The 24,163-nt window shown below is 39.8% G+C and overlaps 1 protein-coding gene and 1 pseudogene across 2 annotated transcripts in view; both read right to left on the reverse strand.

Moving 5' to 3' along the window:
• Positions 1–24,163, reverse strand: part of SPART (spartin) — a 74,430-nt gene that overhangs the window by 29,538 nt on the left and 20,729 nt on the right. The window contains exons 1-2 of one of the 2 annotated variants that reach the window (XM_023531595.1): positions 23,939–24,071; positions 16–380 (exon numbers count right to left, since the gene is read on the reverse strand). In XM_023531595.1, the coding sequence (XP_023387363.1) occupies positions 16–378 (363 nt within the window). In that variant the 5' untranslated portion in view covers positions 379–380; positions 23,939–24,071. Of the gene's footprint in view, positions 1–15; positions 381–23,938; positions 24,072–24,163 lie in introns of those variants that run through there. The other variant, XM_023531594.1, reaches the window with a different exon arrangement.
• LOC111741018 lies at positions 3,915–4,035 on the reverse strand (annotated as a pseudogene).

Consider the following 24,163-nt stretch of genomic DNA (forward strand, 5'->3'; position numbering starts at 1 on the left):
TGACTTTTTGGACATGTCTTTAGGTGGAAATTCTGGATATAACTTGGGCACCTCCTGAAGATCATTCCGCAGAGAAGTGGCAAGACCCTTCTCTAGAATTTCCAACCTGGTACGTACATTCTGTAGTGTTTCTTTCATTTTCTGCTGCATCTGCCTAGCAGATTCCCACTCGGGACCTGTGTATTCAGGGTCTGTTGATGAAACGCTGATTCCTCTGAGCAGGTGTCCTATTCCTTGCTTATAGTAGTTCTTTGCTTCTTCCTTCTGCCCTAATTCATCTGTATTCAGTCCTTTATTAACAAACAAAAAGGCCTTCTTGTATGCTTCCTTGATGATCTTAATTTCGGCAGGTTCCCCATTTTGTGGCTCTTGCTCCATTTCTGTAAAACAGGAATTATTATCGTTAATTATCTTACTTAGCTATTCATTTACTTATTTATTATCAATTTCTCCTACCTAAATATATTTCAAGACGACAGGAGCCTTGCTTGCCTTGGTCCCTCTTCCAGAGGAACACTGTATTCTCTACTGTATTCTCTATGGATACTATTAGATCTGACATAGAGAAAGCACTCAGTACATATTTGCTGACTGGATCTATAAATAATACTCTTGGTCCTAAATATCTTTGTAATTTAAAACTGAAAAAAATTAGGCAGAATACAGCTACTGAATAATTATCTTGTTTCAGTTTCTCATGAAATTAGTTTCCTATCACACATCTTTAAGGTTGGAACCGAGAGTGACATTCTAAAATTCATTATAGTATAAATTCAGATTATACACAGCTAATTAAAAATGAATCTGAAAAACACATTGGAGACAACAAGAATGAGAAAAAAATATCTAGATGAAGCTTTAAAGTCATCTGACTTCCATTTAAAGGTAGCAAGTTACTCACATGCAGCTGGCCCTGTTCTCTCCCAAAACTCCATTAAAATAACTCTAACAAGATTATCAAAAAGGCATAATTATTACTTTTAATGAGAAAACAGTATGAGCAGGTACTTCACAAAAGAACATATTTAAATGGCATGAGAAAAGGTATTCAATATACTATTCCCTCGGGTAAGTGAAACTAAAATCCACAGCAGTCTGACTATACACTTATCAGATGGCTAAAATTCAAAAGACTGACCAATGTTAGAAAAGACAGCAACTGGAACTCATGCTTTGCTGATGTAAGTGGAAAACTGGCAATTTCTACTAAAGCTAAACATTCTCTCACTCTATGACCCAACAATTCCTCTTGTCAGCACATAACCGAGGGAAATGAATGAATGTACACACCAAAAACACGTACAGTGATATTCATAGCAACTTTATTCACAAGCCCCAAAACTTGAAAAAATCCAAATGCCTACCCATAGGAGAAGGGATATATAGTGGTATATTTATAGGATGCAATAATACACAGGAACTAAAAGGAACAAAACCAAAACAAAACAAGAATGATGCCTGCAACATTGATGAATCTCATCAATTCTTGGAGCAAAAGCAGCCAGATATAAGACTTCATACTGAGACTACAAACTATGTGAATGATTCTATACAAGTAAAGTTGACAAACAGGCAAAACTAGTGTTTGATGATGGAAATAAAAATAGTGCTAAGTGTGGTGGATACAGACTTAGAAGGGACATGAGAAGACCACATAGCATCTGGAAATGTTCTCTATCTTGATCTGAATGGTGATCAGACTTTTAAAAAACATTAGGCTATAAATTTAAGATTAGTGCACTATGTGCACTTTATGTTATCTCTTAATAAAATAAAGCCGTAACTCACAAAGACAAAGAGGGAGGATGAAGAGTCAGCAGTGCTCTTTGGTTCTGAAAAAGGACACGGACAAATGGTAACACAAAACATCAGAGAAAGCTGAAATACAAGCTGTCAGTGAGGAAATTAGAGAAGCAGCTCCATGTACAGCACATCACAGAACCTCCAAAAGGCATAGAAATTGATGGAATCCAATGTTCCTCTGGAAGAGGGAGTAGAGGTAGTGCTAGGAAAAAAAAGGACTGATTAAAAGCTAATTTATAAACTAAGACCCTCAGATCTCTCCTATACCAAGCACCCAGGGCACCATTTTTCTCCAGCTCTGAAAGAAGACTGCATGACTTAATTCAAAAGAACAAAAATGTTTCTGGACAAGAGACTTATCAGGCATGATTAACAGTAAATACCAAAAGCAGAAGGATAAAATGAAAAATTACATATGGAATACTGAGACCCCTAGCCTTCTTTCTCCAGCTTGATTCTTAAGTGTTCTGGCAGCTACGTACATCTCCAGAAAGAAAACTGGAAGGGTCTTCTTCTCTGTGGCATCTGATCATCACCAAGAGGGAAAACCTAAAAATACTGCCACTATCTTTTTCTCCAAGGAAAACTCTACAGGTAACTAACTCCTGAGAGAAGCCGCAGTTGATACGTTCTACCTATCCCAGAGATTTTCCAATTAGCTTCCTAGTGCTACAATCTTATATATAAACAGACAGCCAAGGATCACAACACATATGAGAAAAATATCTAGTATTAAAGAATGAGCAATGCAATTTGGTTGATATAAGCAATATGCAGGGAGAAGAAAACTTCAAAAAAACCTATATCTATGCCAACATAAAGAAAATACTGCATCCATAAAATAAAAACAGGATACACACACACGCAAATACATTCAAATAACTAAAGGAGTTTTTAGAAATTATATATAAAATAGTTGGAAAGAAACTCAATAAAGAGATGAAAACACAGGGTTATAAATTATAGAAAATGACCACAAAGCAGAGTAAAAGGACAAAGAGATGAAAAGTAGGAAAGAATAGATTGAAAAAAAAAAAAAAATTAGCGAGGACCCAGTCCAGAAGGGCCGCCTGATTAACAAAACTTCTGGGAATACAGAATAGATTTTAAAAAAAGAGTTCAAATAATTCGAAGACTTTCCCAGATCTGGAAAACATGAATTCCCAGATTTAAAAAGACCAATGGTGCAAGGATAAGAAAAGACCTATAACTACAGGGAGTGGACCATAAAATTTGAAAACATTATGCTCAAAGGGGTCATCTTAAAAAAAGTGAGAAATATGACTGCTAAGGAACTTCTCAAAGACAACAGAAGTTAAAAGAAAACAGTACAATTAATCCATAATTCTGAGTGAAAATAACTTCCAAACCCAAAATGATTGATCAGATATTACATCTGTCGCTTGCATTTCATGTTTGGTAAAAGGAATACCATGGCTGGTGATGGGAGTTTCCAAGATGACAATGATGCAACCAGTTCACACTAGAGTAGATGACAGAACTCTAAAGAAAATTTCTTCAAGAAACTAAAATTGGTAGATTACCTAATGTATTTCTAAGTTTGTAGAAGAGAAACTGTGGGAGGACTCAGTTTAATCAGTGGTAAGTACCTGGAAAACTAAGAAAATGAGGACAATTATTAATTACAGGGAAAATAACATGCTGAGCTAGAAAGAAAAGGTAATCAAAATGCACTGCATGTTTCAGTTTTGATTAGTGTCATAGTAATGCAAATAATGAATCTCAATACAGGTGAAAGTATGCTACAACCACATTGAGAAGGTGGGAAGATGGACAGAGAGAAAGTTTGTGCCATGTGGTACAAAGGATGAAACTAAAACTTCACCTTTTCTACAAGAAAGTTACTGGATAATGCCTAAAATTGAAAAATAAAAGGTAGAACTATAAGCATCCTGTTTAGAAATTTAGATAGAAATCAAAAGAACTGAGTAAGAAAAGTGATATTAAGCTGCCTTTGAATGGAAGGGGTAAGGTTAGGATGATGGTTTCCACTGCAAGTCTTATAAAAAATTTTCTTTTTTTTTTAGGTGAGGCAACCCTTGGTTGACCTCACAGACTGCAATCCCTTATTTTTGATTTTTCATTTTTTATGCCTATAGCACCTGGTCTTCTTAGGTAGTCTCTCCCATCCAAGTACTAACCAGGCCCGACCCTGCTTAGCTTCCGAGATCAGACAGGATCGAGCTTGTTCAGAGTGGTATGGCCGTAGACTAAAAAATTTAATTCTTAATACAATGTGCAGGATACAAAAAATTAATTACCCATTTAAATCAGTAAACAAAGGGTTAGACATAATTTTCTTAAAAAATTATAATGTGAATCACATATGTAATTTAAAATTTTCTAATAGACACATTAAAGAAGTAAAAACGGGACTTTGAGGTCGGGATGGCAAAGTAGGTAAACACTGTGCTCACCTCCTTCCACATCATCAAAATTATGACTACAGAGTAGCCATCATTGAGAACCACCTGAAATCTAGTTGAACATAAGTCTTATAACTAAGAATAAAAAGGAGCAGCCATGTCGAGACTGGTAGGAGGGGTGGAGAGGAGGAACGGGCTGGTCCCACACCCATTCATGATGGCTAAAAGTTGGGAGGGATATCTGAGCTATGGAGGTGGTGCCTGAGGAGCAAGGGTCCCAGCCCCGCACTGAGCTCCCCAGCCCAGGGTTCCAGTGCCAGCAAGAGGGGTCCCCATAACTTCTGGCTGTGAAAACAAGCAAGGATTGTAGCTGAGAGGGTTGTGGCTGAATGAAATGGTGGGCTGCTGGAGACCTAGGTGTTCTTGTTAAAGGGCTTGGGCAGGAATTTAACAGCTGATGGACTGAGTTGCTTTGGGCTCCAGAGCTGGGGGCAGCAGTTTGAAAGCTGTGATGGAAATATGGGAAGGAACTGAATTGTCTGGCTTCAGGGAAAGGGCTGGAAGGGCACTTTTCTCCTAAACAGAAATTCTGGCAGAAGCCATTTTGTTCTGTGTGGAGCCCTTCCTCAACCCAGACGCAGGCCCAGGTGGGCTCCAAGTCTGAGTTTACATGGCCCTAATTAACATCGTTTGCCCCACCTTGGTGATTCTGAGACCTCGCCCCACTGAACTTGCAGACCCACCCAAGTAGCTTCCAGCAGTTTTTCCATACAAAGGGCATGCCCTGGCTTGCATTGGGGACTTTCCTAAAATCTCTTAAAGGTTCACAAACACCAAACAAGCAGTGGCTGGCCTCACTGTGCCCCATTGCTCTTGCTATGCAGCCCCAAGCCCTGGACTAGTGACAGCCAGCCTCGGTTCACATGTTAGCCTCTCCCAGGCACCTCAAAGCCCAGCACAAGTGGCAACTATCTGCAGATCACTTTGTAGCTCACACCAGGTGGACCCAGGCAGGGCACAGGCAGCAGCAGAAATTAGCCAGCATGAGAGTCCCCCCACCCCCAAGAGGCCCCAGGACCAGCACACTCAGCGGTTGGCTTCAGACAAGACCAGAGCATGACCCAACCACCTCCATAAACAACACACCCAAAGGGCAGACTGGGCAGGCACGAGAGCCTTGCTAAAGTGAATCCTGCTCCATGGGGTCAGCCCCTGAACAGCTCCTCTACTATAGTCACAGCCACTCCTCGCAACCAATCAGCCCAAGGACCAATCCCTCCTACTTGCTGTGTAAACAGCAATCAAGGCTCAACTACCACAGGAGGGCACACATGACCCACATAAGGGACACACCTGCAGCACCAGATTCAGGTGAACAGGGAGACTGCTCCACTGGACCACACAGGACACCTACTACATAAGGTCACCCTGCCAAGACCACAAGACATAGTGGCTATACCTAATACATAGAAACAAACACGGGGTGGGGGGCAGTCAAAATGAGGAAACAAACATGTCCCAAATGAAAGAACATGACAAAACTCTAGAAAACAAACAAAACAAAACATAGACAAGCAATCTACCAGATGTAGAGTTCAAAACACTGGTTATATGGATGCTCAATGATCTCGGTGAGAACTTAAACAAAAAGGAAACAAAAATGGAGATAGAAAACAACAAAAAAGCAGTCAGAAATAAAGAATACAGTAACTGAAATGAAGATTACAGGGAATCAACAGTAGATTAGATGAAACAGAGGGTCGAGTCAACAATTTAGAAGGTAAGGTAGCAGAAAACACCCAGTCAGAACAGCAACAAGAAAAGAGAATCCAAACAAACCAGGATGGTTTAAGTGGCCTCTGGGTAACATCGAGCATACCAACATTCTCATCACAGAGGTACCAGAAGAAGAAAGAGAATATAAAATCTATTTGAAGAAATCATGACAAAAAAACTCCCCTATAAGCCCATGAAGCACAAAGTGCCAAAAAATATGAACTCAGAGGCTCACACCAGGACACATAATTAAAATGCCAAACATTAAAGACAAAGAGAATCTTAGAAGCAGCAAGAGAAAAAGCAATTAGGTACCTACAAAGGACCTCCCAAAAGACTGTCAGCTGATTTCTCAACAAAAATTGCAGGCCAGAAGAAATTGGGAAGAAATATTCAAAGTGATAAAAAGCAAGAACCTACAACCAAGATTACTGTACCCAGCAAGGCTATCATTTAGAATCGAAGGACAGAAAAAGAGCTTCCCAGACAAGAAAAAGCTAAGAGAGTTTATCACCACCAAACCAGTATTACAAGAAACGTTAAATGGACTTCAAACAGAAGGAAAAAGAAGATAAAAATGTGAATAAAATGGCAATAACTATATACCTTTCAATAATAACTTTAAATGTAAATAGATTAAATGTTACAATCATAAGACAAAGGGTGGCTGAATGGAAGAAAACAAGTCCCATACATATGCTGCCTAGAAGAGTCTCACTTCATACTTGAAAGACACAGATGGACTAAAAGTATACAAGATGGAAAAAGATATTTCATGAAAACAGAAATAAAAAAAAAAAAGCTTGGGTAGCAATATTATATTAGACAAAACAGAGTTTAAATAAAAGGCTATAACATGGGACAAACAAGGAACATAGTCGATAATATTGTAATAACCATGTCTGGTGTTAGATGGGCACTAGACTCATCACAGTGATCACTTTGTAAGTTACATAAATGTCTCATCACTATGCTGTACACTTGAAACTAATATAAAATTGTATGCCAACTATAATTGAAAAATTAACAAAAAAACAAAGAAACTTCATACCCTGAGGGGAACTTGCTCAGCAAACAAGGGGACGTGCTCCCGTGTAAGGGGAATTACTGTATGAAAAGATCCATATAATAAAATAGTTGTTCAGAAACCCTAAAAAAAATTTAAGACCTTTGTTAAAAATGTATATAGCCTGAGGCCCCAGATGCACATTTTGACTCGGAATGTGTGTTTAGAAGGCCCAGGGGATTCCATTGGACATGCCACCCTCCTCCACTTCATATCTGGAACACCAGGAAGTAAAGAGGCACTGCCTTAATTTGTTAAAACACTAGAGCCTTGTATGAAGCCTGTCCTGCTGTCCCTGTTTAATAAGTTAGATGAATAAATGACTACCATCCCTTACATGCCAGGCACCATGGTGCAGTCTCAGAATGTAAGTTGATAAGCCAAAAGACCAGGTAAGCCACAGTACATAGTGTCTGACATCTAGTAGAAACTCTGTGAATGGTACATCAATAAATATAGATTATCTCCGCATCAGGCAAAAATGTAAACATAGTTTGAAAGTGCCCTGACAGAGGTGGACATGGGATGTTATTAAGTCACACAGGAAAGATGCTGACGCTGTTTTTCCTTCTCCAAGATCACCCTGAAGGCCCACATTTGCCCATGGCCAGAATTGCTACTTAGTCCTTCTCTTTGCCAACATCCTCACTTCCACACTCCAGTTAAATAGTTCTTGGGTAGCCACCTCAGGCAAAGGAAACCCACCCCCAGGCTTCCAGATACCTAGAGATTTTAACCCTTTTCCCTTTTAGGAAAAAAGAGCAGCTTGCTGCCAGTGTTAACATCAGACATAAGAATGCTAAGCTTTCTAGGATTTGACATTTTCAGCAATTGAGAATTACTGTATCTTGTAAAGGGAAATACCACTACTAAAAACAGGATGCTATAAATAGAATGATGTCATTTGTTTCCAAAGACTATGGATATACTAGAGCAATGCGAAAATAATAATGAAAGCGACCTAGTTCATGGCAAGCTTGGGGGTAAGGTTAGGACTGTAATCTACAAGTTATCTAGGGGTAAACAGCACAGCCACAAGCACCACCGGCAAGTATTCTTGGGGCACACAGGACTCGGGTGAACAGAAGATGTGAGAGGATCATCAACTCCCTCAGGACCTGAGAACTGAGGACCCAGAGAATGAACTGGAAGCTGTACAGAAAGAGAAGGAGGGAGAGAGGGAGAGAAGAGGGGAGAGAGATGGAGAGGGAGAGGGGGGGACGGAGGGAGGGAGAGAATACAAATGAGATTCCAGGTTGGAGGGACACCATGATAAGAGTATGAGGTGCTTGGGGAGATGGGAGCCATGTTGAGAAATATCCTATAACTTAAGGAATTAGGTCTCTACCCCTTAAGTACTAGAAAGCCATCTGAGAATATTAATCAATTTTTTTGTTTTGACTAAATTAGTGTGAATGAGGTGAAAATGGATGAGAGGGCAACATATTAGAGCAAGGTGGTCAGTAATAAGGTTCCCACAATCACCAAAGCCAGGACTGATGGTGTGTACGAGGGCCCTGGTGTTGGGGGTTGGGACGAGAAGGGACGGATGGAAGATAATGCATCTAGGAGGTAGAACTGGCACAGTCCATGGCAGTATTTTAAGAATTTCCCAAAAAACATTCCCAAGTTTAGTCCTCTGCCAGTTTCACACATGCCAGCTGACATATGTATCATTATCTTACCATGGCTTTCCTGAGAGGGTACAAAATGCAGGATCAATGTCATAAACACAGCCTTCTATGCCACAGAGGTTAGGAAGGTGGAACAGACTTACAGCGATCCTGACAGTTGCTGATGCCTGGCTTTCTTCTCACTCATCACCTCTGGTATGGACCCATGGGTTGGCCCAGAAAACTTAAGTAGTATAACGAGGAGGCTGAGTGCAACCCTCTGTGCTGCTCCTCGACAGCCACACAGCTCTGGCTTTGACATTTTTGTTCACTCAGTTTCAGCTTGGGCCAGTCTGCTTGCCTGCTTTGAGAGGATTCTCAAGGCTGGGTCTGGCTCTCAGTGTCTGCTCAACCTGCATCCTTGTTCATGGGCCTTGTCGGAGCTCCTGCTGGTCCTTACCTCTGGGGGAGATGACATGACGGTGCCCAAGATGATGGCTGTAATGCACTGAGGTCACACCTGGTTGGTAGTGAAGGACGGGTCATCTCATACCCTGTCCTAACCAATGGCTTAATGTCAATCCTGGTCCTCTGTACTCTAAGTATTCAGGCCACAGTGTCACCTGGTCCCCATCCTGATGCAGTATGGATTCCACTGAACTCTTCTCTCTGGCTTCCCAAGCCTTGCTTGCCTGAGAGTTTCTACCTGCCACACGAAAGGAGCTGGCGGATCTTACCCTAGGCTGCGTGGCTCTCCACCTTTTCTCACGGCCTGCCTACCAGAGATGAGATCTGTCACATTTTCGGACTCAACGAATTCTGATTTATGTCAATCTAATTCAACAAGCATTCATGGAGGAACCACTGTGTGCCAGTCACTGTAACAGGCACTGAAGACAATACACACAACAGTTCTAAGCATCCAGAAGGTCATCAACTAAATGAGGGCATATAAATACAACCAACCAATTACAAAAACGTAAAATGACATAACTGCTAGATAGAATGCAAACACCATGTAATGGCAGCATCAGGGGAAGAGGATATGATGATTTTGATTGGCAAAGATTTAAGAAGAATGGATTAAGGAGGTTTCGCTTGTTGTTTTTCATCAGCTCTGCTAAGGCATAATTTACGAGCAATCAAATTTAAGTATAAAGTTCACTAAGTTTTGATAAATTTGTACACACTCATGAAACAAAAGCCGCAATCAAAATATACTATTCCATCACCCCAAAAGTTCTCCTTTGTTCTTTTTAATCAAGTCTCACTCTTGCCAAGATACCACTGATCTGCTTTGTAGCAATACAGATTTATCTTTCCTAGAGTGTGTATGAATGGAATCATATAGCATATACTCTTGTCTGGCTTTTGTTCAGTAGGTCTGAAGTTCATTCATATTCCCGTGACAGCACTTTATTTCTTATTGTGAATATTCTCATTGAATGTATATGTTGCACCTGGTTTATTCATTCACATGTTGATGGACATCTGGGCTATTTGCAATTGTGATCTATAGTAATTAAGGCTATCATGACTATTTGTGTACTTATGGGTATGTGCTTTGTGGATCATATATTTTCATTTTTCTTGTGTAAATACCCAGGAGTAGAATTGTTGGGTCATGCGGTAAGTTTCTGATTAACTTGGTAAAAAACTGCTAAATTTTTCAAAGCAATTGTAATCATTTTATATTCTCATGAGCAATGTGTGAGCCCCACTGGTCCATATATCTGGGAACTCTTGCTTCTGGGTCTTATTTGCATTTCTGACATGTAAGTAGATGTCTAGTCATATCTCATTGTGGTTTTAATCTGAATTTCCTTATGATTAATTTCCTTATGATTAGGTTTAACAGCTAGCTACTCATGTGTTTACTGTCCAAATATCTTTTTTTGGATTAGATGGCTGTTCAAATATTTTATTATTGAATTGTAAAGTTTTTTCCCCCCACATATTCTGGATATAAGTTCTTCTTTAAAATACTTATAATGGTCTATGGCCATGCCACTCTGAACTAAGCCTAATCCTGTCTGATCTGGAAGCTAAGCAGGGGCGGGCCTGGTTAGTACTTGGATGGAAGACCACTTAGGAAGAGCAGGTGCTGTAGGCGTAAAAAATAAAAAATAAGGGAGAAAATATTATGTGGCTTATTTTGTTGTTTGCTATTTTCTTAAGGTGTCTTTTAAAAAGCAGAGTTTACATTACAATGTGGTGTATTTTTTTCAATTTTTCTTTAATGAGCATTCATTGTCTCAGTTAAACACCTTTGTGAATTTTAAAGTCACAACGGTTCATTTCTTAAATTTTCTCTAGTATAATAATTTTAACACTTCTAGTTTAGATTCCGTTGAATGATTTTTTTTGTCTACATCATATAGTAGGAGTTGAAGGTTATTTATTTTCATATCAATATCATTTTTTCCTGCCCCATTTCTTGAAAAGTCTATTCATTCTCTACTGAATTCCTTTTACCTTTTTGCTGAACATCAAGTAGCCACATATGAGTGGTTTTATTTGTGAACTCCCCTTTTCGTTCCCCTGGGCTATATATCTATTCTAACTCTAATACTGTTTTGATTATAGGAGCTCTGTAGTCAGGGTTGAATTTAAGCTGTTTAAGCGGTAGTAGTCCAATTTATCCTGCCTAAAATAAGCTCCTTTGAATTTTTAATATATATTTTAGAATTTGCTTGTCAATGTCTACACATGAGATTTTCACTGGGTTTGTACTGAATCAATAGATCAATTTGCTGAGAACTGAGGTCTTAACTGTATCAAATCTGTAACATATGAGCATATGTATTAGTTTGCAAAGGCTCCATAACAAAACACCACAGGCTGAGTGGCTATAACAACAAAAACTCATTTTCTCACAGTCTGGAGGCCCACGATCAAGGTGAGGGCAGGTTTTGTTTCTCCCAAGGCCTCTCTCTCCTTGGCTTGTACACAGTCATCTTCTCACTTTGTCCCCACATGGTCTTTTCTCTGTGGACACTCATCTCTGGTCTCATCCTGGATTAGGGCCCATCCCAACGGCCTCATTTTAACTTAACACCCTTTTCCAAGTCCCCATCTCCAGATACAGTCACACTGAGGTAGCAGGTGCTAGGGCTTCAACATACGAATTTTGGGAGGACACAGTTCACCTTATAACCATACACAAACCATTTATTTACATTTGTTTTTCTTAGCAATACTTTGCAGTTTTCAGTGCATGGATCTTGTTCATTTGTTTGGTGAATTTGTCCCTATTTGTATTTTAATGCCATTGTACATGTTTTTAAATTTCAACTTCTAGTTGTTCATTGTTAGCATACAGAAATCCAGCTTTTTTATACTATCCTATCCTATGGCATTGCTCAATTCTTTTTACTTCTAGAAGCTTTTCTAAAGATTTCTTAGAATTTTCTACATAATCACACTGGCTGCAAGCAAAGATGTTTTAAGGTTGTCCTTTCTAATCTACACGCATTTTATTTTTCATTCTTACTGTACTAGGTATGTATTAAGTTTTAGGGAGAGATGGAAACCGAGGCACAGAGATGAAGATACAGACATAGATATATCTTATCCTCAGGGAACTTTCATTCTAGTAGACACAACAGAACATATACACAAATAAACATAATAAATTCAAATATAAGCAATTATATAAAATAAAGAAAACCAGGGAAATATATAGTAAAATATCTGGTCCATGGGTGGGGATGTGGGCTACTACCCTAAACAGGCTGCAGCAGTGAGCAGGAGCTGGCCAGGGGACGATCGGGAGTGGCAAAGAATGACAGCAGCATTCCAGGGAAGGGGACTAGCAAGTACCAGGCCCAGAGTCAGGAATGAGCAAACAGAACACTAAAATGTTCACAAAGCAAACAGAATAAAACCAAGAACGGTTAGGGTAGCAAAGAAAAGTAGAATGGTTGTGAGCCCTCGTTCCATCCTCCCTCAGTAAAGGGTCCCTTGAGCATGCAGCAAGCCAAAGTGCATCCTTATAAAACCTGGGTGTGTGGGGAGATGGGTAGGGGCCTCCTGTAGTGCCCAAAACATCACTAGAACATATGTGACAGATAAAAGACCAAAGGCAGAGGTGCTCAGAGAGTTTACGGATGGAAAGCGAATGGCCTTTGGGAGCTGGTGAGGAAGACAAAATAGAATGAATTTAAAAAAAAAAAAAAAAAAAACGCTTGAAAAAAATAAGGCACAAGTATGTTATCCAGAAGCGTTGAATTATAATACCTCCAAGATGTTTCTTTCATTTCATTTCATGTGCTACTAATGGAGAAAGATAGAAGGCATAGTTTGAAGGGTGTAATGGTTTAGTTTAAAAGGTTTCAGCTATGTCTGGAGCTTAATCACAGTGGATCAGAGCTTTATAGAAAAAAAGTATCTCTTTAAGAACACTGATCAGATCAAATATACTCAATAAATACAATTCTTGTATGATTTGAAGTAGTTTATTTTAAAGTGATATAAAACTTGACAAATCTGTTCTAAAAACTGTAAAGAATACTGACATATTGTATTAATTAGAGAAAAACAAGCAACATATCTTTTAAGATGTGAAACAAGTTGTTCAAAGAATTAACTGGATGAATTAATAGTGAAAATTCTTAGGCTTTGCATATCATTATTTCCCCAGTACCAAGCCAATTTTATGTATATGAAATAGCCACCTTTGTAAGTATATTCACTTTTAGCAAGGTTCCATTAAAAACAAACAAAAACATCTTCAGGTAGCTAAACTAAATATACACTTGAAAATATTTTATGATGGAACTACTTGGCTAACCCATAGTAAATAGAAGATGGGTTTTAAAAGTAATTCCTTGCAGATACTTTTTAAATAACCATTTTACACATGAAGTTAATTTATTATACACTAAAGCAGTGATTCTCAAAGGGCAGCACCATTTCTTGGCTGACGGGGTAGAAACATATCAAATCGCCAAGAACTTTTCAGAATACAACACTATCCACCACCCTACGCCCTCCCCCACCCCAAATCCTGGAGTAACATTTTAACATATATCCCTTATTTAAAGCATTCTACAGATTTTAATTTCTAATAAAGTAAATATCATTTTTTAATACCCCACATAAACAAAAAGCTCTTTGGGGTCCTTTATTTATTTATTTTCAGAGTAAAGGAGTCTTGAGACCAAAAATGAGAAAACCACTGTGGTTTATCCCTGGGCATGACTGGTTTCTTGCTCTGACCTAGGAAACAAGCATAGTTAGCACTGCCGGTGTATTAATCAGCATAGCTAGTATCGTTAGTTAGCATAGTAAAGCTTAGATAGCACTGTTAGTATTGTTGGTGTAGTCAGTAGGTCACAATGTCACATGACTTGCAGCCATCTCTGCTGACCAGAGGCCCCGTATTGGCCATTACAAGCTCCTGACCCCCACTGGCCAGCACAGCTTCGCCAGGTGAGGCTGGGCTGGCACATTCTGACTGGGACAGAGGTGGCTGTCTAAGTCATCAATCAGCAGGGCTCCTCCGGCCTCCAGAGACTTCCGTCACAGGAAGTTGACTGCATGAAGACCCATCATCTGAACGCAGTCAAGTTATTCGAGGTGAATGACACCAAAAACACATTATTCCTACTTATTTTGAGCACCTTGGTGGAGGGGACATGTCAGACTACCTCCATGACCATGGCCACATGACCGAGAATGAGGCATGAGGCATATTCCAGCAACTCGTATCTGCTGTGCAGTAGGGGGCATCATCCACAGAACCTGAAGCCACACAACGTGCACTTCAATGCAGAAAAAGTTCAAAACTGCAGACTCTGGACTCAGCACTCAAGGTTCAGTGGAAGTAAGCTGAGCATGTTCTGTGACAGCCCTGCTTGGGGCAGCCCCACTTTGCCACCCCAGAACTCTTCTGGGCCAAAAATATGATGGCCCTGCAGTAGACATATGGAATATATGAGTGCTGCTATGTAAGATGGTCATGGGACCCTACCTTTCAAGAGAAAGAACTTCAGGGAGCTGTGGCAGTGGAACTAAGTGGGTGGTACCTTATGCCATTTTTTCTCTTTTGCATTGGAAGAGTTTCTAAATAGATAACCCTCAGCCCCAGGGACCGCCGAGGAAGTTTAAAGGACATCATGCAGGACCCGTGACTAAACATGGACCAGGAAGAGGAACTCAGGCTTGACACTGAGCTGCCTAGTGACGACATGGAACCCTGAGTGACAGAGCAGATGATGAACCTACAGTTTCAGTGGAACCAGATCCAGGATGCATTAAAAAGGAAAAATACAACTATGTGATGTACCTCATCCTGGGAACAAAAAACCAAGAGTGAAGTACCATCGTGGTTAGGCCACTGCAGTTCCCGCGAATATGAAGGCCACTGCCCCTCCCTACTCAGGAGATTCAGCCAGAGAACTCCAGGGTCTGCAAGGCCAAGCAGGAGCCTGAGGACCAGGAGTCAGGGCAGCAGACCAAACAGCCTGCAGGTCATCCAGCCAGCCTGGAGTCGAGAACTCCACTCCCCCACCCAGGCCAGAGTCAAGGACAGCCACCCCTAACTCAGTCCCCCACCCCCTGCCCCGAGTGTGGCCCTGAGGATTCCCCTTCCACCCACTGTAGCAGCCGCAGCAGCAGCAGCAGCGGAAACCCAGAGGGAACAAGCCAGAACCCATGGGAAGCGACTCGGACTTTTTGAGAAAGCTCTGCTTTAGGCCATCCAAGAAGGGGCAAGGCAAACAGAACAGGGTGAAGCCCATTTAAATTGTGCATGGCCAAGGCAGGGCTACAACCAGACTCTGGGAGGTCAAGCCAGGTTTCCTACATTTTGAATGTTGAACTCAAGATAATGAGATCAAGGGAGCCTGGCCACATGGTGGTAGAGATTGACCAGAAGCTGGACGCACACTGGAGGGGGCAACAGTGCAAGTATGCACCGTATGTGCAAGGCCCTTTAGGTGAGAGAATTTGGTCCAGCAGCCGACGATGGAGGTGTGCACACTGCTGTGGTGTTCTCTGCACGGGATTTGCATCAGGAAGGTGACTGGTATCACCTAGCCTTCAGAAGCATCATACACAAAACACCTAGTGAGCTTAGAAGATGGCAACAGCCCCTTGGGGGACAAGAGGAGAAGCCACGTTCGCTGCAGATCCACCACTCAGCCCCCACCTGGGTGAAACTTCAGAGACCGGACTGTTTTTCCTGGGCCCTGCTCCTGCCCCTGCTCTTTTCTTCCATGTTTGTAGGAGGGGGCAGGTTCTTATTAAAGTACCTGGTTCTTCTAAATCTTGTAATAAACTTGATGCTGCAGAAATATGTACTGAGTACTCGTTTTGGATCCTCCCTGCGCAGAACTGGGGCTGTGCATCCTCCAGTTTAGAAGCAGGTAGTGATGTCGTACTTGGACTTCATCAGAACAGCTCTGCACCTTTGCATGTTGTGCTCCTTTTGATCTTCTGCTCCCCTGGCTTTGAACCCTCGGCTACTCTGTCCCTTTCTCCTTTATGGCAGGATGGTGTTGGTTCTCACACAGCACACTGCCTTCTTCCTGTGGATGCTCATTTGGAAGGAATCACATTGGTTCAAGCCAGTTACGGCAACCCCTCCTCCATCCCACCTCCCACATAACGAATGGTCAGGGCAAGGACTTGTGACCCAGTTTTGGCCAATGAGATAGTAGAGGAAGTCTATGGGGCTTCTGTGACAGATTTACCTTCCTGGGTGCTCCATGATGTCAGCAGGAACCATCTTTCCTGACCTCTTGGCTTTGCTTACTTCCCTCTGTGCTGGTGTCATTCTAATATATATGGTCTTCCTTTTTATGAAAGCAAGATGGCCACCAACAGCCACAAGATGATGTCACATCCCCCCAGCATTCCAACGGAAATAGAGCTTCTCTTCCACCAGGATTCCAACACTGTCTAGTGTACATCTTTAAAGTGACATTAGCTGCCAACAACTCGCACCCTATTTTTTTTTCCCACATCCCATTCTTGGCGGTCAGAGCATTTTGGGGTCACCACTGTTGGTAAGAAGGGATCATTTCTCTCAAGTGTGTTGGAGCACAGAGCAGGAATAAACCTAATCTGTTTATCACTCTACTCAACAAAATTCTTGTCAAGCACTAGATCCTATCATCAGCTCAGTTGAATCAAAGAACAGAGTTTAATATTTGGCTGGCATACGCATAAGAGCTGCCATCAAAATGACCTTAAACTCAGTGTCATTCAAAACCTTTACGAAGGGAGAGAGGGAAGCAACATTAATGGGACTGCTTGAAGAACAAGTGGTCCCATTCTGCCTCTGCAGGAGGGCTGTCAATGAACAAAAATCTATTTGGGCAGAGTTGACGGGGTGAGTGAAAGAGGGTCCATTCTGTACTAGGGCATGGCGTAGGGAGAGCACACCAGCCAAACACAGCAGGGGGCGCTCTTCACTACTTGTGGGGATGAAAATCTAGTGGTGTCCGTGTCTCACTTCACAATTGCTAAAAATCTGGATTTTTATGTGAACTTGCCTAATTTTTACGTTAGAACTTAATTTTTAAAAATAGACACCAGAGGAATTAATTCTGTAGCATAAACACACTGTGCCTCTGGTTGTGATGATGCCCTTAAGTTGCCAGTTTGCAACCTCTGCTCTAGGTACCCAGAAATCTACTGAAATGTAGAGCCAGACACATGGGGCCATTTGCTGGACACCATCACATACTGCCTCTTTTCAAATGTCCTACAGACTGCTTTTTCTGATTCACTGGCCTTTTGAGGTTGTTTCATTTTTCATGCAGTGAGAACTGAAGGATATTACTAAAAGTAGCCCTGTGAAACTCATCCCAGTGTTCAGTTTAAGGAGATTATCACAGACATTGCTGGTTGCCCTGTGTTCTATAAGAACTGAGAAATGTCTGCCTAAGTTTTATCATCAGGGGAAAAAAACTGCTTTAAGGGTCAAAGAGTTGGTTTTTATTTCTTACAGACTCTGTGACGTATCACAGATCATGTTTGCATCTCTGTGTTGGAAGCTAGAGAACTGGAATGAGTCTGCGAACACTTCTGGAACCATCCTTCTTTTCTTCACTTTCCTCTAACACAAATTCACATTCTTCCTCATTTCTGTTCCATTTATCTTGTTACATAGACCAGGTTCAAATTTTAAATGTTTACAGTCTCACTTCTTCTAAGGAGCAAGTTGTTTTTTTACATTAAGTGAGGCAAAGAATGGAGGGATTCATATATGACCTGGTTCTGAATGGAAGACCTGTGCTTGGATAGATTCAAGATTACCATATAAGAAGAGGAAGGGGCAAGAAGAGGGGAGAACAGGAGACAGAGAGCAAGAGAGGTACCACTAAAGACTCAAGATTTATCCGTCACCTACTGGAGGTCATCTTGGTTTGCTTCCAAGTTTTGTCAATGATGACATAAAGCTGCTGTGCATGCAGGTTTTGTGTGGACCTAAGTTTTCAACTCCTCTGGGTAAACTGCAAGGAACATGGCTGCTGATCATATGGTAAAAATGTATCTAGTTTTGTAAGAAACTGCTAAACTGTCTCTTAAAGCAGCTATACCATTTTGCATTTTCACGATGTTAACTTTTAATTAGAATCTTCCAAATATGAAGTAAACACCCTTTAGTTGTGTATTCAAAATTAAGATACTTCTAGCATTAACAAAGTGCTGATAGAGTGTGGATTAAAATATACCTATAAATACATATCTGCATACATAAATATATATGTATTTATTCTCATATAGCTTAAAGAAAATTATATAACAAATTTCTAGGATATAGAAATATTTTAATAACCCTTTCTCAAAGATAGCTCAAGCTGGGAAAATAAATATCAAGAATGAAAATATTTCGACAGCATAATTAATATGATGTAATACATATAGAGTGGTATATGACATGCCCACGAACTAGAGAATATGTATACTATTTAAGTTTACATTACATTTTCAATTGCACACATGCCAAAGAAAGTCAACAAAGCAAAACTTTTCAATTAGAAGTTTTTAAAAAATCACACATTTATAAATTTTAAAAAATGACCCTTAATAACACGTTTTAAAAAAAAGAAATTAAATATTTAGATCTAGTGAGTTTTGTATAAAAGGACAACTGTCATAGGCGCCAAATAACAGGAATCTTAGCAAAAAGTGAGACTAATGAAAGAGAGAAGCCAACTCATTCAATAACTCAATATGTCTATTGGCTCCATTCTTACCTAGAGTTAATAGGAAGAACTGAGAAAGACTAGTAGGAGTTAGTGGACTATATACATATATACACATATATATAAAATTCATGAGTAAAATTTTTATTAATTCATTTCATTACTATTAATTATATACCATTAATATATAATTATATATGACATAGATTTACATCTATTGGATGTAAGGTAGTGTGCAAAACAATGTAGTGATTGATACTCCCAGTCCCCAAGAGACTCTCGAGACAGCAGACTCAGAGATGCTTGCAAATCCATGTAACGCCATGGAGGTGGATAATCACCATGACATAAGTACAGATAGAGTGCTTTGTGGCTACCGGGAAAAAGTCATTTGTTTTACCAGGAAGAATCGTTGATATTATGGAATTTGGAAATCTATGTTCTTTTCAAATTTCTTATTTGCATGTAAGAGAATTATAAATTTAGCATACATTTTACATGATGAAAAGGCTGGGATTTGGAAAATTGGTGAGTTTTGCACCATCAGAGGTAAATTGAGTTTGAGAAAAACCCAAAAAGATGTGGAACCCGGTGGCATATCTTACAAATAAAACAATGCTCCCCACTGGCAGTGAAGTTTCCTTATGATTCCTGTAAAATGGCTTGTTCTCCAGAGGTAACTGCAAAGTTCCTTCCCAAGCTGAAATTTAGAAATAACCAAGTGGGCCCTAAAATCAAAAGCACCACTTGACTCCATGTCCTTCAGCATTTTTTTTTTCCCAGAAGAAAATAATTGTTACTGGCTGAAATGACATTCAGCCAAGGCAAAAGGGTACTTTTGAAGACTAGTGAAGTGCTGCTAATGGTCAAATACTATGTCCTTAACTGGCTGGGATGTGGAGCTGTACAGTGAATCGTGCCAGTTCTGTTTGAAACATTTAGCTTTTCAACGGGGAGTGCTCAGAAGGAGATGAAAACTGCTCTGCCATCAGCATGAAAACAAAGGAAAAAATGGAAACAAAATTGGTGAGCATCACTCTTAGAAAATGAGGCTGATATTTTTCGCCACTGTTAAATTTTCAGGAATTTATTTTTTAAAATTTCTATAGTAAAATACCAGGCTCGCTCATGAACAATGGTATGTTTAGTGACTATAAATCAATAATAATACTGAATAATAAATGTGTTTCAAATGGAGAAGGCATTAAGATGGAAATGAGTAAAGGAAAATGCTGCTTTTGTTTAGAGAAAGGAATGGGTCAAAATGCTTGCACTAGTCTTTCAAGCTGTGCACCCTGGCATACTAAGCACTCCTTACTCACCTTTCTAGAAAGGAGAAGGTTGTTTAGGAAGCCAGATGCATTTCTTAAGAACAGGCAAAGAGTGACTAAATGGTCTATCGCGGCATCATTTGTATGTAAAAATGCATTCTTTACTAAGGGAGTTCATCACCACCAAACCGGTATAAGATTTGTTATCTTGTACTTCAATGGACTTCAAGGGTAAAAAGATAAAAAATATGAATACTAAAATGGCAATAACTACACACTCATCAATAATTACTTTAAATGTAAGTGGATTAAATGTTACAATCAAAAGACAAAGGATGGCTAAATGCATAAAAAAACAACTCATACATGTGCTGCCTACAAGAGAACCTACTTCAAATTGAAAGACACACACAGACTGAAAGTAAAAGGATGGAAAAAGATATTTCATGAAAATAAAAATTAAAAAAAAACTGGGGTAGCAATATTATATCAGACAAAATAGACTTTAAAACAAAAGCTATAACAAGAGACAAAGAAGTACCCAGCAATTCCACTTTTGGATATTTATTCCAAAGAAATCCAAAACACTACTTCAAAAAGATACATGCACCCCTATGTTCACTGCAGCGTTATTTACAATAGCCAAAGTACAGAAGCCACCTAGGTGCCCATCAATAGATGACTGAATAAAGTCATCTATAATGGAATATTACTCAGCCATACAAAAAAAGAAAGAAAAAAAAAGAAATCTTACCATTTACGACAACATGGATAGACCCAGAGGGTATTATGCTAAGTGAAATATGTCAGGCAGGGAAAGACAAATATCATATAATTTCACTTATTTGTGGAATCTAAAGAACAAAATAAATGAACGAACAAAACAGAAACAATGTCATAGATACAGAGAACAAACTGATAGCTGCCAGATGGAAGGGGGTTGGAGGGCTGGGTGAAAATGACAAAGGGATTAAAAAGTACTAATTAGTAGTTACAAAATAGTCATGGAAATGTAAAGTACAGCATGGGTAATATAGACAGTCAATAATATTAATATTAATAACTATGTATGGTGTTAGGGGAGTATCAGACTTATCTGGAAAATCAGTTCATAAGTTATATAAATGTCTAACCACTATGCTGTACACCTGAGACTAACATAAAATACTGAATGTCGACTGTAACTGGAAAAGGAAAAAAAGGATACACAACAGAGATCACATGTGGCTCATAGAGCCTAAAATACTGACCTGATTCTTTACCCCTCAAAAAAGTTATTTGCCCTAGATACAGAGTTAAATAGTCTGATTGCAAAACTAATTCTCTAAACCAGGGTTTCTCAACCTTGGTATGACGGACATTTCAGACATTTCAAGCTGGTTAAGTCTTTGTTATGGGAGACTGTCCTCCTGTTCACTATAGGATGTTTAGCAACATCTCTGATCTCTATCTACTAGATACAGTATGACAACCAAAAAACTCTCCAGACGTTGCCAAATGTACCCTGGGCAGCAAAATCATCCTGGTTGATAACCACTGCTCTCAGTGGTCCTGCAAACTGCGGGACATGTACCCCTGGGGCACATGAAGACTTTTAAGGGAACATGTTTCCACATGCATAATTTTAAGAGAAAGGCCTCCAGATCCCTCTACTTCTATTTAGTGCTCCTCACTATAAATGATCTGCCTGGTAATACGCCCGCAGTCTGGTTATCATGCCATTTCTTCCCCCTCTCCTAGACTCCTCTCACGATCTTTCCACTTTGTGACAAAGAGACAAAATAAAGTCATAGCTTAATGAAAAAATAAAGGCATATCTCTCGCTCACTGTTATTTTTACTATGGTTCATTACCCCAGGATGGAAAAGTCCTTTAGAGTGGAAGCCTTAAAAAAATCAAAGGTGTCAATTTTAATTTAGGCACAACTCCAACCATCCATCTCATTAAGATATAAATTTCCACTAACTTCTACTTTTCGTATTTAATTATATCAAAATCCATCGGGGATTATGCTGTTCTAACCAACTATTACCACTTCTAATAACTCAATCCATAGGAAAAATAACTCCTAGAGTTAGTCATAAGAAAAATTTTAAACAGCAGAGAATAAAAAGCTTTCAAGAATAAATTACATTAAGATAACTTTTTGTGGGGGTAAAAATACAATTACAAGAAAAAGGAACCATATATTTTTTTAAAAAAAAATCAGCGGTGATGGATATAAAAGTGCAATTATCATACAACCTTGGATACAGTTAAGAGTGATGTATACCCATTTTATGGTGCGTGAATGTCAGTTATCCATACCCTGTGGGAAAAATGCATCCTTTGCCATTACCTAAAAGTATGATGCAAAATATTATAAATCAACCATGTGCGAGGGGACAGTTTTACATAAATTACTTTGGGAGTTCACAAGCAAATTAAAAGCACTGCTCTAAAATTACTCACTACTACATAACTACAAACATGACATGCACATGGGCTCAGGCCCTTAGAAGCACCGTAATTTACTACTTTTTTTTCACACTTTGAATGTGCTTGGCATTGTTTCAAGCTCATTTAATTTCACATCCTCGGAGGTTAATGTTGATTTAGATAATGTTCCACAAATACTGAGCCTAAGGTCAAGGCCAGTAAAGGGAAGAGACAGATTCAAAGAATTAGGACCATGGGTATTTGTCAACAAAGTGAAATAAAATGTCTGATTCCAAGCTGAAGCTACGAGTTAGCGGGGATGGGGTGGGGGTTGAAGGAAACTTGGAGTGTTTTAGGGTAGAAAGGCATTTATTTAGTTTAAACCTTAAAGCATTTGAAGGAAGAAAGCATAATAAAGGAACTCTGAAACTTTACCTAGAAACATTAAATAAATAAAACATTACCTACACCAGTAAAATTGTCTTAAATCACAAATCAAAACCTGGTTCCTGATACCAACGGTGCAATTATGTTATTTTTTAAACAATGTAATAAAAGAAGTGAAATATATGCTTCAAACAACTGTGTGTGTGCCCACGCGGGCGCTTTAAAAAATACTCAAGAGCCAAAGTAAAATTCTGAATCAAACACCTGGCAACTTAATTCAGTGCTATAACCACTGAAAAGTAGTAACCACCATGCTAATGGCCAACATCACAAGTAGTCTTTAATAATCCAGCGCTTATCTCCCTAGTGTGAGCAGAAGTTGCTCTAAGGCCTTACCTAGCCCTTTACCAAAAAAAAGGAGAGGGAACCTGTCCCAAAGAGCTGCACGCAACTCCCTCTGGTAGCGTCCTAACCCGTTCTGGATGGTTTGGGAGGCTATACACAAGGATATTTCAGAAGGCCCTACTGGTGAGAAGGAACCCATATAAGAGAAAAGCTTCTGGTTTCAAACAGGTTTCATATAAAGTCACCAAATAAGGCCTGTTATTATAAGAGAGCAAATTAAAAAAAAAAAAAAAAAGAGCTATTTATAATTGGAGACATTCTTATATCACCTTTTTTTGTACCGCTTTTGTAAATTTCAAAGAAAAACTGTTGAGTTCTTAAATATTTAAGGTCGTATTTCAGAGGCAACCACAATCTTGAAAGCGAATTCATTAAATTCCAACACAATAAAGCCAATTTCGATGAACCTTGAAAGAGTGGGTAAAGCAACTCATTCCAATTAAAGAGTGGAAAACTGGCCCAACCCTACGGTAACACAACAGTACTGCGTCACGAAGAGTGTGCATTCCAAGAGAAACTTTTTCCAGACAGAGAAATTGGGTCGGAGGGATCCTCTGCGGAGCTCAAGCCTGATAAACAGGCGCAAATGATTAGAAAGAGTAAAAGCGCGCACTATCCATTCCCGGGATCACTGGGGGGGCTGGCTGCTGACCTTTTTGTAAAGGTTACCGAACTTTCTGGAAGCTGTAAGCGGCTGGGTGAGGGTGAATGATCATCGCAATTTTCGAAGCCGAAACAAACAGCGGGGGCGGGGCGGGAAGAACCGTCAGCTGAGATGCTCCAGAGGCTGCGACCCGACCACCGCAGGGCGGGGCGGGCAGCGCGCACCACCCCAGAGGCGAACGGGGGAGGGACGTAGGGATGTCCATCCCAGCGG

This window comes from Pteropus vampyrus, unplaced genomic scaffold (assembly GCF_000151845.1).
Source record: "Pteropus vampyrus isolate Shadow unplaced genomic scaffold, Pvam_2.0 Scaffold71, whole genome shotgun sequence".
Lineage (NCBI taxonomy): Eukaryota > Metazoa > Chordata > Mammalia > Chiroptera > Pteropodidae > Pteropus > Pteropus vampyrus.